The following is a 16,226-nucleotide window of genomic DNA, read 5'->3' as shown; positions in this document are numbered from 1 at the left end:
TCTAACCGCCCTCCCGCCTCTCCCCCCACCCCCGTTCCCCGCGGCCGTCGGTTGCAGGTCCCCAGTCGCTATCTATAGCCGTGTCTATAAATACCGTGCCCCGGGCCAGGCTCTGTAATTACAGCGGGCGGGCCGGGCCGAGGGGAAATAATTATGGAGACCCGACAGGGTGAGGGGAGGTGGCGACCCCCAGGCCCGCCCCTCCCCTCCCACTGTGCCGTAAATCCCGCCCCGGACTCTGCTGAAAGGGGGCTCTGGGCCCCCAAGGGGGTGTAACGGGGAGGGGTGTTGTGACTGGACGTCTGGGCCCCCCCAAAGAAAGAGACTGGGGAAGAGATATTGGGATTCCCGAAAAGAGAATCCTAAGGTACAGGCCACTGAGTCCCTGCGAGAAGCAGAGGAGAGCAGTCCGAGGGTCAGCGAGGGAGGGTTCCCACTCGCACCCCCACACCAGGTGGAGATCGGGGGTGGGGTTTCCCTCGGTGGCTGTGGGCGGGCGGCTGGAGGCAGGGGCTGGGCCGGGGGCGGGAGCGGGGTGGGGGCTCTGGGCTGCCGGGGTGGCCGGGGACACACAGGAGCGGCGGCCACCGAGGAGGGAGCAGCGCCGGAGCCCCGACGGCGCCTCGCTGCATGGAGCTGGGTCACTGAGAGCTGTCGCCACCCGGCAGCCTCCGACATCCCCGGGACCCCGGCGTGCGAGGCTGCTCGCTCTCTCCTGCCAGCCTCGGGGTGTCCGGCACCTCCGGCGGTCCCTGGGACCTGGCGTTCCGGGCGCCAGCTATGGAGCGGTGCAGCCGCTGCCATCGCCTCCTCCTGCTGGTACCGCTGTTGCTGGGCCTGAGCGCGGCCCCGGCCTGGGCAGGTAAGGGGAGTCCCAGCGCCTGGGTCATCGGAATCAGGCTGGAGCTCCACACACCTCGGGACAGGGGACAGCTAATGCCTGGGGAGCAGGGGGGAGCTTCTGGGTCCAAGAATGGGATTTGGGGGGTCAGGGGTCCAGACTGGAGGGCAGGACACCCGGGTTCCTTGGAGCCAGGGTGGGGATCTCTTTCGCTTCTTGAAGTGACTGGTGGAGGGCAGGTAAGGCTGAATGGCGGAGCATCACCTGAGAGTGGTGAGTGGGGCTGCATGGTGGGGTCCTCCAGCAGGGCCACTGTGGTCCAGCTGGTGCTGGAGTCAGGGGTAGATGCCAGTGTTGATGGGTGAGAGGTGCATGTCTATTTTCTGTCTTTCTGTCTATATCTCTGGGGTGATGGGGGGAACATCCTTGGGTCAGAGCAGAGCCTCGAAAGTAGAGAAAGAAGGGATACCTGGACTATTTGTCCCATCAGCTTCCCCGGCAGGATCCCCTTCCCCCTCCCCGTGCCCTCGATGCTGCCACGCGGCTGGCTCTGGGGAGCATTGCGGCTGGCTGCCAACAGGACGGCCGCTGGACAGGCCAGGATCAGGTGTCTGAGGCAGGAGCCAACTCTTTGCATTCCTGCCCCGCCCCTCCCCCTCTGGCCAGCCGGGCTCCCCTGGGACCCTGGCATCCACAATCCCAATCTTTTCCTTCTTTTTCCCAGGATCCAGAAGTCCTGGTTCCTAGGAAAGGGGGTTTGATGTTGGTGGGGAGGAGGCTGGGAGTACCTGGGTACTAGGCAGGCTGGAGCAAGCCCCCTCCCCCCGTGGAAACACTGGAGGCTGATTTGCATATAACTTGACTATTCATTTCTTCTCTGCTTTGGAGAGAAGATGGTCAGAAAAGCAGCATAAAGGATTAGATTAGATTACAGAAGGAAGAACTTTCAAGATAGGAGGAGCATGCGGCTCAGGGACAGAAAATTGAAGTGCGGAATGTCTGTAGACTCTTTTTTAGGGAGAAAAGGGAACCTTTAACATGGAGGCAGGGGGATGGCTGAGATGACTGTCTTTTATTTGGGGGCTGAGTGGGTAGAGGTGGGACTCTAGCAGGAAATAGGTTAGTGTGGAATTCATCAGAGTAAAGAAAGGGGCGTTTTGGGGGCCAGAGGTAGAGTGGTGGGGGTGATGGGGCCACCAATGGGGACACTGGGGCAGACTGAGGCCAGAGACAGTGGGGCACGTATGTAGCTTGAAGTGGGAAGATGGGTGGGCAGACCTGTGGGTAGGTTGTCTATAGGATGGAACTGTACTCTTCTGGGGTTTGGTGGAGGGTGGGGCCCTCTGAGGTCTCCTTGGCCTGGGGTCTCTGTGAGTCTCTGTGTCTCTGTCTCACTTACCCTTCGTCTCTCAAAGCAGCCCTTGTGTGTTGGTGTTTGCGGAGCTGCCACACGTGGGGGCCAGGCTAGGGCAGGGAGGTGGGAGGGGGCAAGGCCGTGGTTTCCCGGCTTCTGGACTCAAAGGGCCTTTTCTCTGCCTACCCGCCCCACCTCACCCACCCCACCCAGCTCTGCTCTCCTGATCTATCTGGCCCCTGCCCTGCCCCACACTTCTATGAGGGTTTTGCTGGAACTTTCTTTGGGATTTTTCCAATCGAGCTGATGGAGTGAGAAGTATGTGTATTGGGGAGCAAATGAGGAAGAGGCGAACTCTGTCTTCTCAGGAGTTTGAGCCCTCAGAAGCTGAGTTCCAGGGGGACAGGGCTGGTGGCCCGGGTCTTGAATCTTTGGACCGTGGCGGAGGGGGGGGGCAGGGTCAAAGTTCCAGGTGTGGGGAGCTTGCCCGGGTTTTGGGCATAGGACTCTGATGGGATCCACAGATGTGTGGCTCCGGGCCCTGGACCTGCTCCTGCTCCGCGTGGCAGCTTCAGGCTCCCCACCCGCCCCTGCACCCCAGCCCGTCTCCCAAGCCAGGGGCACCGGCTCCTGGGCTGGCCCTTTCTTGTAACTCCTTCCTCTGCATGGTCAGAGGTGTCCCCACCTCCCCAAACACGGGAATCCCAGCAGCTTGCAGTCCCCTCCCCACAGAGCTGCCTCTCTGTTCCCTCCCTCGTGGCCCCCCTGTACCTCCCGTGCCCAGGATGATCGTTTGCCCAGATGTTGTTTATGCTGGAGACATGGGACTGAGGCCAGAGACCCAGAGACCAAGAGACACGGAAAGGGAGGAAGAGAGGGAGAAAGGAAAAGTTGGGTAGAGTGTGAGGGAAACGGAGGAAGACAGAAGAGCCAGGGAGAGAGAAAGACCCACAGATACAGATACAGAGAGAGTAAGCACGACAGAGCTAGAGTAAAGGGAAGGCAGAGTTGGAACAAAGAGGTTAAGAGAGAATAGAGAGAGATTCATAGGCTGTAAGACGGAGATAGGGAGAGAGTGACGGAGACAGAGGCTGGGAGGCGGGGACAGTGGTGGGCGTGGAGCTGAATACCAGCTCACAGCTGCCCCTTTCCAGGTGACTTTCGTTTTCCATCCATTCAGGCCCCGTTCAGGAGCTAGTAAGGGAGAGGTGACTTTTATCTGCCAAGGAGTTTGAGCCCCAGGAAGCTGAGCTGTAGACCCCAAATGTCTCCTGTGTGGGCCCTCCTGAGAGTGTGTCCCTTCCCCTGACCCTCGTGGACTCTCCCAGGTACAGCCCCTGTGGACGTGCTGCGGGCCCTGAGGTTCCCCTCCCTCCCTGACGGTGTCCGGAGGGCGAGAGGCATCTGTCCAGTTGATGTGGCTTACCGAGTGTCCCGACCCGCCCAGCTCAGCGCACCCACCCGCCAGCTCTTCCCAGGTATGGGTGACACGCTGGAGGAGGGAGAGTTGGCCAAGGTCACGGGGTAGGGTCTGGGATCAGACACGAGAAGGGAAGGGGTTAAGGGAAGGGGTTAATGTCTCGCTTTGCCTCTCACTCCCCCTGTGTGTATCTCTCGGGTACCAGGAGGCTTTCCCAAAGACTTCTCTCTACTGACTGCTGTCCGGACACGCCCTGGCCTCCAGGCTCCCCTCCTGACTGTCTATAGTGCCCAGGGCATCCGACAACTGGGCCTGGAGCTCGGCCAACCTGTCCGCTTCCTGTATGAGGACCAGACTGGACGGCCTCAACCCCCTGCTCAGCCCGTCTTCCGAGGCCTCAGCCTAGCAGATGGCAAGTAAGTCAGTTTGCTCCTCTGGCCTGTGTCTGGCCTACCTTTCAGGAGCTCCCCTCTGGCCCCTGCCCGCAGAGCCCCCATGCCCTAATCTAGGAAACCCTGCCGACCCTGTGAGCCACCACTCACTTACCCACTGCCCAGAGTTTGGGCTCTAGAGTTTAAATCCTTGCAAGTAGGACTTGCTTGTACCTTGGGCAAGTTCCTTGACTTTTTTGAGCCTCGGTTTCTATGTCTGAAAAATAGGGATAATAGAATTGGGAGAATAAAATGAGAAAGTGATGGGATGCTGCCTGGTGTATTGTAAGCCCTCGGTACGTGGTAGTTAACTGTGATTACTATTGTTGTTATCATTTGCTTGTCAACTCTTCCATCAAGGGCTGCTCAGCCCTCTTGACTTTCCCCCCTTCAGTCAGTTGCTTGAACCTCCCGCCTCCCTGTCCCTATGACCAGATGGCACCGTGTGGCTGTGGCTGTGAAGGGCCAGTCGGTCACCCTCATAATTGATTGCAAGAAGCGTGTCACCCGGCCCCTCCCCCGAAGTGCTCATCCAGTATTGGACACCCGAGGCGTGATCATCTTTGGTGCTCAGATCCTGGATGAAGAAGTCTTTGAGGTAACCAGAGCATCCAGAGAGAGGAGTGACTTCTGGTCCTATGCCTTGTATCCATTCCCCTTCTGACCTCAGTACTCTGTCTTCCTATGTCCTACCCTTCACTTTTCCTTTCATAAATTTATATTTCCATTTCCTATCTTCAGGGCTAATTTTTTTTTTTTTTTTTCTGTAGGAGAATTAGGTGCCCACTTACGTGGCAGGATTGTCCACAGTCACTTATTCTGTCACTCGGTTTTCATTAGTCCACCCATCCATCCATCCCGTCAACTGATCCATATGTCCATCTATTCACCCACGCACCCATTCACACACTCACCCACCTACTCAAGCATTCAGTCTTGTATTCTCCCACCTGCCCATTCTTCCCCTGCTCAACCACTCCCTCCTTTAAACCACCCATCTATTCAGCTATCCTTCCGTCCATCCATCCTCTTTAACCCATCCATCCACCTATTCACTCATCCATCCACTCACCCACCCCATCTACCCATGCATAGAAGGATACATGCATGCATCTAGCAACTCATTTACCCACTGCACTCTCCACCCTACCATTTCGTCATTTCCATCCATCTACCTACATACTGTTTGTATCTACGCTGCACCTCCCATTTATTTACCCACCAATCCACCCACACATATATTCACCATCCATCAACGCTCCCATTCAGTCAAGTGTTTGAGCCCCCATTCGCCCACCCACCCATCCATCCATCTGTCCATTCACCCACCCAGCCAGTCAACATATTCTGAATACCTGCTGGCCCAACACTAAGGGGGAACACAGAAGAATAATATCAGATCTCTATCATCCCAAGGAACTACCAGTTCCACTGTGGAGATGAGACGGTATCCCCAAACTAGAATACAATGCAGGGTGTGCTTATCACCACATGTGGGCACAAATAAATGCCACTGGAAGTCAGAACAGTCTTCCCACCATTTCCAGAGATCCTGAGAATTCTCATTGTCACTGTCATTGGAAGGTCAAAGCAACTAAGGTTAGGCTACCGTCTCCAGAAGCCCTTGTGAACAGGCTCATGCATGGCCACATGGGCAGGGTGTAGGCCAAGAGTTGAACTTACAGTTGGAAGGCTTGAATTCTAGTCCTGATTCTACCACTTTGAGTGACCTTGGGCCAGTCATTGTCTCTTTGAACTTTTATGAATGGAATGTGCTTGGAAAATAGGCATAAAGATCCTTGTCCTACTGACTTCAATCCTTGTCCAACTGTCCAGTTGTTGTGAAGGTTCAATGGGATTATGAATGAGAAGGTCCTTTGAAAACTGAAAAGAACTGTGCACATGGGAGGGCTGGTAATGACCTTCTCCATTACATAGTCTTATCTCGGATTGGCCTCCGACCCCATGTCCCAGACTCTACCCTGTGTCTCTTGGAAGTCCACTTTGCCTCCCTCCATTGGTGTCCCTTCCTCTTGTCTTTGTAGGGTGATGTTCAGGAGCTTGCCATCGTCCCGGGGGTGCAAGCTGCCTATGAATCCTGTGAACAGAAGGAGCTGGAGTGTGAGGGGGGTTGGAGGGAGAGACCTCAGAGACAACAGTCTCACAGAGCCCAGAGATCTCCAAAGCAGCAACCACCAAGACTTCATAGGTCACAAAACCAGGAACCCCAGCGACAGGTGAGGGAGCTGGGTGAACCCCAAACTGCAGCACATCCCAGGGAGGGAAGACACCCTCACATCTCCCCGGGGGAATTCCCCCGATGTCCCATCCTATTTTGGGCTCCTGTTCTCTCCTCCCTTGTGCCCCTCCCCAGCCATACCCTCTATTCCCATCACCCCACCCCCCACCCCCAGTCCTCATTCATCAACTTTAAAATTTTCATTTAAAAATAAAAAGTCCTCATGAAGAATTCGTGGCTGGGAGCCGTGTCCCCTCCTTGTGTCTCCTCCTCTGCTAGTCTTCCTGGGACTGTGCCCTTGGGCTTTCCATCCCTTCCTCGAATTAAGAGATTGTGAGACCATGGAGGGTGGGGGTGAGAGCTGGGGACAGAGGATGGGAGAGCAGAGGAGGGGAGAGACAGAAACAGGGAGAAAGTTGAAATGGTAAGACCAGGAGGGGAAGAGGGGAAGGAGTAGGTAGAGTAGGTCTGTGCAAGTGTGGATACGGGGGCCCTCTCTCTGGCCCCCTGCATGGGGAGGTGCAGGATAAGGGACTGGGGTGGGGGAAGGGAAGGGAGGGTACAAATTGGGTGGAGTCTTGACAGTGACATGGGTCAGCGGTCTGAAGATTGGAGGGTCAATCTCTTAATCACGTCTGCTTCTGTCCCACGTGTGGGACCACCTCCCTTTCCCACCACCTCTTCTCTCTCCTGACTCCCACCCCTCCTTTCATCCCCAACTCCCACGCCACCTCCTTACCTGCCTGCCCCCTCTTCCCACCTATTCCCACGGCCCCTTCCCTAACCCCAGTCCACTGAGTCTCTCTACTATGACTACGAGCCCCCCTATTACGACGTGATGACTACGGCGACCACCCCTGATTATCAGGTAAACTTGAGGGACTTCTCCCGTTCCCCCCACCACTCCTTGCAAGCATCTATGACACCTTCGTCCCATCCCCACATGCGGGGAGAGCCACCTTGTATTTAGACTGTGGGCGTTTCCTCACTGCCCCCTCCCCTGTCTCTCTGCAGCAGTGGCCTCCAAGCCCCAACCACAGGGCTCCCCCTCCCCCCAGGGGGCGTCGGACCCCTCCCCGAAAGCCTACCCCACCTGCCAAGAGATCAGCGGCCGGGCAGGCGTCCCCCTCTCGAAGTGGAGGTTCTGGCCCAGCTCGGGGCCAGCCTCCCCTTTCCCAGCGCCCAGCTCGGATGGCAGCTCCCCTCACTGCCCGGGGCCCCCCCAGGACCAGAGGCAGCGGTTACCGGCAGGTAGAGCCAGGGCATCTAGATCTCTGCCCCCAAACCTCTGTGACTTCGGAGATTCACTCTCCCCAAAGCGTCCCCCCTCCTAAGGGGCTGCAAGATCTGAGATTACCCCCCCCACCCCCCACCCCCAGCACAGACAGACACTGCCCCCGGGGGATGAACTGCTGCTTGGCCTCCCTTTCCGCTAACCTCTCTCCTTTCCTCCCGCCCCGTGCTCCTCTCCCCACACCTTCCCCCTGGGGTTAGGACCCCACCCCAGGTGAAGAGGAAGGAAACCTGGAGTCACACCCCTTGCCACCCCGTGAGGAGGTAACTCCATCCCCCAGCCTCGCCCCAGCTGGGTCGGTGGGCGTCCGCGACCCATTCCCCTTGCCCCACGTCGTCTTGATGAACCAGCCCCTCCTCTGGCCGGAGGGCTCTTTGTCATCTCCATTCGTGTCCTTCTGTCTCCTGGTCACTCCGGACCTATCGGTCTGCTTTCCCCTCTCAGAACAGTCATTTTTCTCCAGTGTCCATGTCTCCTGCCATTATTCTTTGATTCTGGAGTAACTTCCTCTCCCTGTTGGTGTCAAATGGTTTTACCTTCTCTCATATTTCTGTTCCCAGGGGCCATTTTCTGTCCAATGCTGTCACTTTTCCTCTTCTCCCCTTCTTTCCATCCATTTCTTTGGTCATTCCTTGGATTCTTTCATCGATTATTATGTCCATGGACTGTCCACTCTGTGTCCAGCCCTCTGGCCACCCTTCTTGTTACCCATCATTTCTTCCAACTGGGCCCATTTTCTGGACCTCCCTCCACATTGGGGGGCTTTGATGGCCATCCCCCTTCTCTACAATGGCTCCCCTTGCTCTTTTGGGGAGGAAAATTCCAGTCCCTATTACCCTTCAGAACCCTTTGGGCTGGAAGTTGTCACACCCTGGGGTCCAGGGAAAACCTCCTCTCGGCCCTAATGCCCCCGTCTACCCCTCTCCCTCCCCATCCCCGGGAAGGAGCTGACAGATCTCCAGGTCCCCTCCACAGCCGACAGGTTCCTGACAGAGGCATATGGGGAGGGTGGCACAGACCCCACAGCAGGGCCCTACGATTACACCTATCGCTATGGGGACGATTATCGTGAGGAGACGGAGCTTGGCCCTGCACTCTCTGCGGAGACAGCCCGCTTGGGAGCCGTAAGTGAAAGGAGCTCCTCTTCCATCCTCGACTCCTAGTGGGAGCTACAAGAATCGATTCCTGTTGGTTTTGATTGTTATCTCTTGTCTGTGAGCTACTTCCCATCAGTGGTTTTCCATTTTCTGTTCACATAAGATGTATCTGTTGCTTGAAAACAGTACTTCCTGCCTTCCCTTGCCAAAAGTCTTATTCTATGGATCCTTCTGTCCAGGGCAATTGGTTGTTGTTGTTTTCTTTTCTTTTCTTTCTTTTTTTTTTTCAATCCTATGGCCACTTTCTGTCTTTCTTGGTCACTTCCTGTCTCCATCAAGCTGGATTTTATAAAGCTTTTGGTCAATAAGCCCCTACCTTGTGTCCATTTTCAGTCTGTCTTGATCATTTCTTCTTGGTCGAAACAATTTCTTGTCCATGTTGCTGCCAAACGATCTAACTTCCTCTATCACGTTTTCTAACCAACAGGCCACTTCCTGTCTGTCCCCTCCTGTCTTCTCCCCTTCTCTACAATGGCTCTCCTCCTGTCTTCTCCAGTCATGGCATCCGTTCTGGTGACTGTGTCAGATTGAACTGGAAGGGACTTATTCTTTGTGTTTTGGCTCATTTTTCATGCTCTCTTATCTTTTGATAATAAGCCGCTTCCTATGTGTCTCAGGTCATCCAAATCATAAAGTTTCCATTGTGGGCCTAGATATTTATCACAGCCACTTCCTGTGTGTACTAGCCTTGATGTGTGTGTTTGCTGGAAGAATTGCCTTTCATTGTCATAATCCATTTCCCGGAGTCACTTTCTGTCTGTTTCGTGAATTTCTTTTCTCTCTTGGTTGTGGTAGCCATGTTGTTATTGAAGGTCCACTTCCTGGATCCTCTTTCCTTGGCTGCTTCCTGTCTGTCCCACCACTTCCTGTTTATCTGGTTCATTTTCTAGCCGTCTTGGCCATGTTTAATTTTTCTTGGCCCTGGTATCATTCTTGCTTCCAAGTGTTTGTCCCTTTGTTCTGTCTCCCTTAATTGTGTCCCGTGTTTTCAACCACTCCCTGTCAATGGGGCATTTCCTGTCTGCTGACTTCATCTTTTGCCTCTACCCCACGGCCTCATTCCACCCTCCCTGCTCTAATAATTCCACCCTTGACCCTCTGCTGCCTTTCGCTTGTGCTGCTTTCTGGAAATTTAGGGTTGATCTGGGATATGGGAGAGTTTGGAAATTGATCACTGTTGTTTGATCAGGATGGAGGTAGAGGGGGGCATTCTGAAGATCTTTGTTGGGAGAGTTGGGGGGTAGTGGTGAATATCCTCCATTCTCCTTGTCCTTATCTTGGTTCTGGCCCCAGAGTTGGGAGTGGACATCTGAGTGGAAGTGTGGAAGAGAGGCAACGGGTGGGCTTGAAGTATAAATGAGGGTCAGAGGACGGGTGTAGCGTCCTTACTGGGAGAGGAACTGGGAGGACTTTGGGGGCTTGGCTCAGGGCTTGAGCAACTGAGCCCAGGAGCTGTATTTTTCCAAAATCCAGTTATGAGGTCTAAGTTTGAGATATCGGTGGGGACTGCTCTCCAGATCTACTTACAGTATGAATGTCTACTCTCCAGGGAGTTTTAAACTTGTGAACCCCTTGAAACTCTAAGTAAAATTCTGTTCATAAGGGCATATGGACTTTTTCTTTTCTGGAGAAAGACTCCATAGATTACATCAGATCCTCATATAGATGCATGACCTTCCGCTAAACCCAAGTAAAAATCTATCCACAATCTTAGAGAGATTCTTATTTGGTGAGGTGGGGTAAAGGTGAGGAAGTTGATGGTTTCTTAAGGTTCTCAGGGAGTTTGGGGAATAAGGTGCAGTCCTCCAGAAGAGGGTTTGGGAAGGTTGGGGGTTTGGAATCCCAGGAATTGTCTGGGGACCTTCCCGAGAGAGGTTCTCAGGGAGATGAGGAGACTGTGTTTGCTGAGGTGGAGCTGAGAATTGCGGGGAGGGGAGCCCTGAGGTCTCCCTTGGCAGACCTGGGAGGTCTGTGAAGAGGGAGTCTTAGAGGAGGAGGGGGGGACTTGGGGGTAGGGTCAGGAGGTCTCCAGAGGACCTGAGACTGCTACTGGGATGCGGGCAGTCCTGGTGTCTTGGCTGATTATGGGCCCCCCTGGGGGTTACATATGTGTCTCTTTCAGGCTGCCCGTGGTCCCCGGGGGCTGAAAGGAGAGAAGGGGGAGCCTGCGGTGCTGGAACCTGTAAGTCACTGTGGTCACCGAGCTGAAGTCAGTGGGATGAAGGGAAGGAGGTGGGGGTGCTAGCCCTATAGCCTCTGACTTTTAACCTTTGACTCCACAGGGTATGCTAGTGGAGGGGCCCCCTGGTCCAGAAGGCCCTGCGGTGAGTTCTAGCTGTGACCCACTAACCTCCATTCTTTTCACAGAGATATTTCCTACATGCTCACCTGTGCCTTCCCCACATAGGCCCAGGCCTCCTTCTTAGAACTCAGAGCATCCTTCCAATCAAAGCTTCCCAGATCCCCAGATCTCTTCTGTAGAGACCAGCCCTCAGCCACATACCCCTCTTCTATCTGAACGCCCACACCTGACCGCCTCTTCTTGTGTTCTTCAGGGATTTCCTGGTCCCCCTGGCATCCAAGGCAATCCAGGCCCAGTTGGAGACCCAGGCGAGAGGGTATGAGGACATCCTGTGGGGGTGGGGGGAGGGCTGCAGAGGAGCCACTGGTACCCAGTAGGGGTACCATGCTCAGTAATTTCTCATTAGAAAAAAAGGTAGTCTCTGGTTGGGGAGGGGAGTAGTCTGGTGTCTCACCGTCATTTTTCTCCATGGGGTGTGGGGAGAGCTTGGGAAAGATGTAGGGAACTCTATATTTATTCTGTTGAGGAGGGTTTCAAAATGATGCCAGGACCCTAACAACCCCCTGTGGCCGTATCCTTCTCATTATTTCTCCACTCTAGGGCCCCCCTGGCCGAGCAGGGCTCCCTGGATCAGATGGGGCCCCTGGCCCTCCCGGCACATCCCTCATGCTCCCAGTGAGTTGTCTTCTGGGCTTTGGAACGAGCTGAGGGGGGAGGGTGGGAGAATTGTGTTGTGTCACCAAGAACCAGAGGAGCAGGAATGCCAAGGAGGAGTCTCTAAAGACCATCCACCCAAAGAGATTGATCTTAGGGGTGGAGGGTTTAGGGCCTCATTAGATGACCTGGAGCCAAACGTGGAGAATCTAGAATTGGGCAGAAAATCCTAAATTTCAGCGGGTCTAGAACCAAAGGAGAGTCTTTGGGGAGGAAGAGGCTCAAGAGTGGAGGAGGAGGACAGGAGTTGAGTTTCTGAAAACCTCTAAGTGACTACCTGGAACCCATGGGAGACATTGTAGGGGGGCATGGGGGGAAGTGGTGTCCTGAAACCTGGGGGATGGGGCAGACATGCTGGATGATGCCTCTGGCTGGAAGGGTCATGTGGATTTCCTGGAAGACCCTCGACCTTCTCTCCTTGGCCCGTAGTTCCGGTTTGGCAGTGGTGGGGGTGACAAGGGCCCCGTGGTGGCGGCCCAGGAGGCCCAGGCCCAGGCAATTCTGCAGCAGGCACGGGTGAGGAAGGCTGGGGGATCTTGGTGGGGGGAGGGGTGTGGTGGGAAGGGGAAGACCCTAGGAAGAGTTGGAAAGGTAGGTTGGAGTGAATGTAGGGCAGGCAGAGGTCTGGGTTGGTTTGGGGTTGAGAGGGAGGTTGGGGAAGATACAGGGCAGTGGAATGAAGATCAGGGGTACAAGGGTGACTTTGGGAAGTGACCTGGGGTCCGGAGTTCTCCAGCTGCCTCTTGCTTAGCTCTTTCGTCTCCCCTGCTCCCCCAGCTGGCTCTCCGAGGACCTCCGGGTCCCATGGGATACACGGGCCGCCCTGGACCCTTGGTGAGTGAGTGGGGTGTTGGGATAGGGGATTCTTTATTTGTGTGTGGGAGTATGGATAGTTCTGGAAAAGGACCAAATTGCAAGTTTTTTGCTTCTTTGTGGGAGGGCTCTGAGGCCACCAATGGGTATGTCCTTCAGCACAGCCACCCTGTCTTCTCTCTCACAGGGACAACCTGGGAGCCCTGGACTGAAAGGAGAATCTGGAGACCTAGGACCTCAGGTGACAGCCCCCACCCACCTGATCCCCAAACCAGTGCCCCCCGCCCCCGCTGTCTATACACACTAACCCTGCCTCTGCCTCTCCCTCCCAGGGCCCCAGAGGACCTCAGGGCCTCATGGGCCCCCCTGGCAAGGCTGGGCGAAGGGTGAGTGACCTGGGGGTAGGATGGGTGTGGGTGGGGGATGGGAGACAGGGCACGGGGTGTGGAGGACTGTGCCCCCGCTTGCTCTGACATCTCCCCTGCACCCCCAGGGCCGAGCGGGTGCTGATGGAGCCCGAGGGATGCCTGGGGAACCTGGAGTGAAGGTAACAGGCTTGGGCCCCTCTCTGACATCCATAACGCCCAGCCCCACCTGAGCTCGTTTGTTTTTAGGGATAACCGAGTACCCCCATGAAGCAGCCCTTCCCCACTCAGGACACAGTAGAGAGGGGTGGGAAGGGGACTGGAACCTCACCTGGGCTGCCCCTCTTCTCCCCAGGGTGACAGAGGATTTGATGGCCTCCCAGGGCTACCTGGGGAGAAAGGACACAGGGTAAGTATAGGGGCGTGGTGTGTTGTGATGAGGGGGTAGATCTTCTGTGGAGGGGAGGGGAGGTAGGAGGCTGAGGGTCCCAGCAGGAGCTCAGTGAAGGAAATTGGTTGGTTAATTGGACAGTCAGTGTCTGCCTGTGCTGGGGGCTCTGCAGCCCCTCTTACCTGTTCACCCATTTTCCAGGGTGATACTGGTGCCCAGGGCCTTCCTGGGCCCCCCGGCGAGGATGGAGATCGGGTAAGTGTTGTGGACGGCAGGGGCAGGGGCGGGGGCTGGGTATGGGAGAGGTCTGGACGCTAAGCCTGCTTCACCACATCCTCCTCCTCCAGGGAGACGACGGGGAGATTGGGCCTCGGGGGCTGCCTGGAGAGTCGGTGAGTGTCAAGGGGTTTGGGGATGGGGGTGGCTCTGGGGATGCCAGAGGAGGGACACGGGCATGAAAGGGACACGTTTTCTCTCACCCATGCGGGTCCTATCTTCCCCTAACCTGAATGCAGGGATCTCGAGGTCTCCTTGGCCCCAAAGGTCCACCTGGGATTCCTGGGCCCCCGGTAAGTGACTGTCCCTGACTTCTGACCCTGCCCTCTCCCTCTCTCCACCTTCCCTGACTGCCTGCCTCCTCCCTCCCCTCCAGCTCCTCCTCCCTGGCCCCCACCTAGCCCTGCTTCAGCCTTCACCCCCTCGTGCCCTTGCTGCGGCACCATGTCTTGTAGTGCACCAAAGACTCTCATCATAGCAAAAAAAAAAAAAAATCCTCAAGAAAAACAAAACAAACCCCCACAAACCCACAGCCCCAGAGCCCCACGCCCTGTGGATCCGGACCGACTGTGTTTGCTTAGGTTTGGGATGAACTGCTGTGTGCCTGACCCATCCCACCCTCTGGGATGGCCTGGCCTCAGCAACCACAGGTCCCTCCAGGGCCCAGGGCCGCCTTCCAGCCTGCTCATGCCCCTCTCGTGTTTCAGGGAGTCCGAGGCATGGATGGTCCCCATGGTCCCAAAGGAAGCTTGGTGAGTGATGGGCATGGAGACCCCACCCGACCCTTAGCCCCTGGGGTCTCTGCCAAAGTCCTGTTCCCTTTGCCACTATTTCGACCCCCTGCCTGCTCTCTCAGCTGTCCCTGCTGGGACTCGGCTCTCTGCCCTCTTTGTTCTGTCACCATCTCCTTCTGACCCCTGCCTGGTTGCCTGTTTCTAGGGACCCCAGGGAGAGCCAGGACCTCCTGGACAACAGGGCACTCCTGGGACCCAGGTGAGTGGTCCTGTCCGTCCCCTCCCCAACTTTAGCAATTTCCCCTGGGCTTCCACAGTGGGCCAGCTCCCAGGTGGGGACAGGAAAGGAAGGGTCTCAAGCCTTCGCTGTTCATGCTCTGAATGGGGGCTGCTGCCAGAGAGAGAGGCCCACCCCTGGGGGGCCCCCTGTGACTTCTCTCTCCTGTGTCTAGGGTCTCCCTGGGCCCCAGGGTGCCATCGGCCCTCATGGAGAGAAGGTAAGTGACTAAGTGATCGGGGAAATGGTGGATGGGCCAAGGCGGGGTGTAGGGTGGACCCCAAATGTCTGGCTGGGACTGAGCCTCCTCATCTCCCTGCAGGGTCCTCGAGGGAAACCAGGGCTTCCTGGCATGCCTGGCTCGGATGGACCCCCGGTGAGTGGCCTCCACCTCTTAATACAAACCCACCTTGAACTTCCACCCCAGGGAATGACTTTCAAGCGCCTTCAGTGAGTGTCCATACTGTGTGTCCCTGCACTGGGAGGTCACTGGTGGTACTGCCAATGGTCGGTCAGCTTCATTAGGTCCCAGGGGGGCATTTGGGTGGAAGAAGTGTAGGGAGGGGTGCAGGAGGTGACAGGGGCCTGTGGTCACGCTCTCCTTCCCCTACCCCCAGGGTCACCCGGGCAAAGAAGGTCCCCCTGGAACCAAAGGAAACCAGGTGAGATCTTCCACGCCTCCTCTCATCCCCTGGAGGGGTGTCCACCCAGACCCTGGGCCTCCAAGTCCTTGGGATTTCCTCATTTCGTCACTCGGCTCTGACAGTCCTTTGTCCCATGCCCCTCAACCCTCTCCAGACTCCAATGTTGTAACTTCCATTTCCCCCACCCCTAGGGGGCCCCCATGGTGACACCCTGAGACCCCTTTATTGATGCCTCTCTGTCTTCTTCCAGGGTCCATCAGGACCTCAGGGTCCTCTGGGATACCCAGGACCTCGAGGCATCAAGGTAACGAACCACTGGGCTGGGAGATAAAGGCTGAGGTCAGGGGAGCCAGCTGGGACCCCAGGAGCTTGGTCCTGTCAGCCCAGCCTCCTCCCCTGATCTTTCAGTCTCTATCCCCCACTCTAATTCCAGGGTGTGGATGGAATTCGGGGTCTGAAGGGTCACAAGGGTGAAAAGGTGAGAAATGCGCCCCTAAATTCCCAGCCCCTCCACCTGCCCCACACCAGCCTTTCTGTCCATCTCTGCCTCACCCCCTCCCTCCATCACCTGTGGTGTCCTTTCACCCCAATCTTTCTCAGGGCGAGGATGGCTTTCCTGGGTTCAAAGGTGACATGGGTGTGAAAGGTGACAGGGTGAGTAGAAACCCCCACGCTGGCCCCCCAACTCTAAGTGCTGATGATCCTCCCCTTTGGAGCCCCCAGTTACCAGCCTTCCCCCCCACCCAATATCCCAGACTCCTCATCTCCAGGCTCCCTTTAGAGGATCTGATCTCCCTCTAGAGCCTGATCTGAGCAGGAACCCAAGCCCCTGCTCTGTGACCCACCGGCTCGCCAATCACAGCACTCTCCCTGCCCCTGTGGGGCTCCCTGTCCTGCAGTAGCTTTGGGGACCCCCACCGACCCCACTCAGCCTCACTGGGGCCTGCCTCTCCTCTCGGGGCTCAGCCCCTCCC

At 56.3% G+C, this 16,226-nt stretch overlaps 1 protein-coding gene across 5 annotated transcripts in view; it reads left to right on the top strand.

Annotated features, from left to right (window-relative positions):
• The first annotated feature begins 277 nt into the window (after positions 1 to 277).
• COL11A2 (collagen type XI alpha 2 chain) overlaps positions 278 to 16,226 on the top strand; it is a 29,019-nt gene continuing 13,070 nt past the window's right edge. Inside the window, exons 1-30 of one of the 5 annotated variants that reach the window (XM_059075221.2) lie at positions 278 to 454; positions 723 to 862; positions 3,524 to 3,673; positions 3,821 to 4,031; positions 4,482 to 4,644; positions 6,092 to 6,283; positions 7,076 to 7,153; positions 7,780 to 7,842; positions 8,524 to 8,703; positions 10,859 to 10,918; positions 11,019 to 11,060; positions 11,292 to 11,354; positions 11,639 to 11,713; positions 12,182 to 12,268; positions 12,530 to 12,586; positions 12,753 to 12,806; positions 12,898 to 12,951; positions 13,059 to 13,112; positions 13,286 to 13,339; positions 13,523 to 13,576; positions 13,669 to 13,713; positions 13,837 to 13,890; positions 14,305 to 14,349; positions 14,537 to 14,590; positions 14,784 to 14,828; positions 14,931 to 14,984; positions 15,226 to 15,270; positions 15,503 to 15,556; positions 15,686 to 15,730; positions 15,853 to 15,906. In XM_059075221.2, coding sequence (XP_058931204.1) covers positions 781 to 862; positions 3,524 to 3,673; positions 3,821 to 4,031; positions 4,482 to 4,644; positions 6,092 to 6,283; positions 7,076 to 7,153; positions 7,780 to 7,842; positions 8,524 to 8,703; positions 10,859 to 10,918; positions 11,019 to 11,060; positions 11,292 to 11,354; positions 11,639 to 11,713; positions 12,182 to 12,268; positions 12,530 to 12,586; positions 12,753 to 12,806; positions 12,898 to 12,951; positions 13,059 to 13,112; positions 13,286 to 13,339; positions 13,523 to 13,576; positions 13,669 to 13,713; positions 13,837 to 13,890; positions 14,305 to 14,349; positions 14,537 to 14,590; positions 14,784 to 14,828; positions 14,931 to 14,984; positions 15,226 to 15,270; positions 15,503 to 15,556; positions 15,686 to 15,730; positions 15,853 to 15,906 — 2,268 coding nt within the window. In that variant the 5' untranslated portion in view covers positions 278 to 454; positions 723 to 780. Of the gene's footprint in view, positions 455 to 565; positions 863 to 3,523; positions 3,674 to 3,820; positions 4,032 to 4,481; positions 4,645 to 6,091; positions 6,284 to 7,075; positions 7,154 to 7,461; positions 7,537 to 7,779; positions 7,843 to 8,523; positions 8,704 to 10,858; positions 10,919 to 11,018; positions 11,061 to 11,291; positions 11,355 to 11,638; positions 11,714 to 12,181; positions 12,269 to 12,529; positions 12,587 to 12,752; positions 12,807 to 12,897; positions 12,952 to 13,058; positions 13,113 to 13,285; positions 13,340 to 13,522; positions 13,577 to 13,668; positions 13,714 to 13,836; positions 13,891 to 14,304; positions 14,350 to 14,536; positions 14,591 to 14,783; positions 14,829 to 14,930; positions 14,985 to 15,225; positions 15,271 to 15,502; positions 15,557 to 15,685; positions 15,731 to 15,852; positions 15,907 to 16,226 lie in introns of those variants that run through there. The other 4 variants (XM_067006009.1, XM_067006010.1, XM_067006011.1 and 1 more) reach the window with 4 other exon arrangements.

The sequence above is a fragment of the Kogia breviceps genome, chromosome 10, assembly GCF_026419965.1.
Source record: "Kogia breviceps isolate mKogBre1 chromosome 10, mKogBre1 haplotype 1, whole genome shotgun sequence".
Taxonomy (NCBI): Eukaryota; Metazoa; Chordata; class Mammalia; order Artiodactyla; family Physeteridae; genus Kogia; species Kogia breviceps.
Note: the sequence above shows the minus strand (reverse complement) of the source record. Positions and strands in the feature narration are given on the sequence as shown.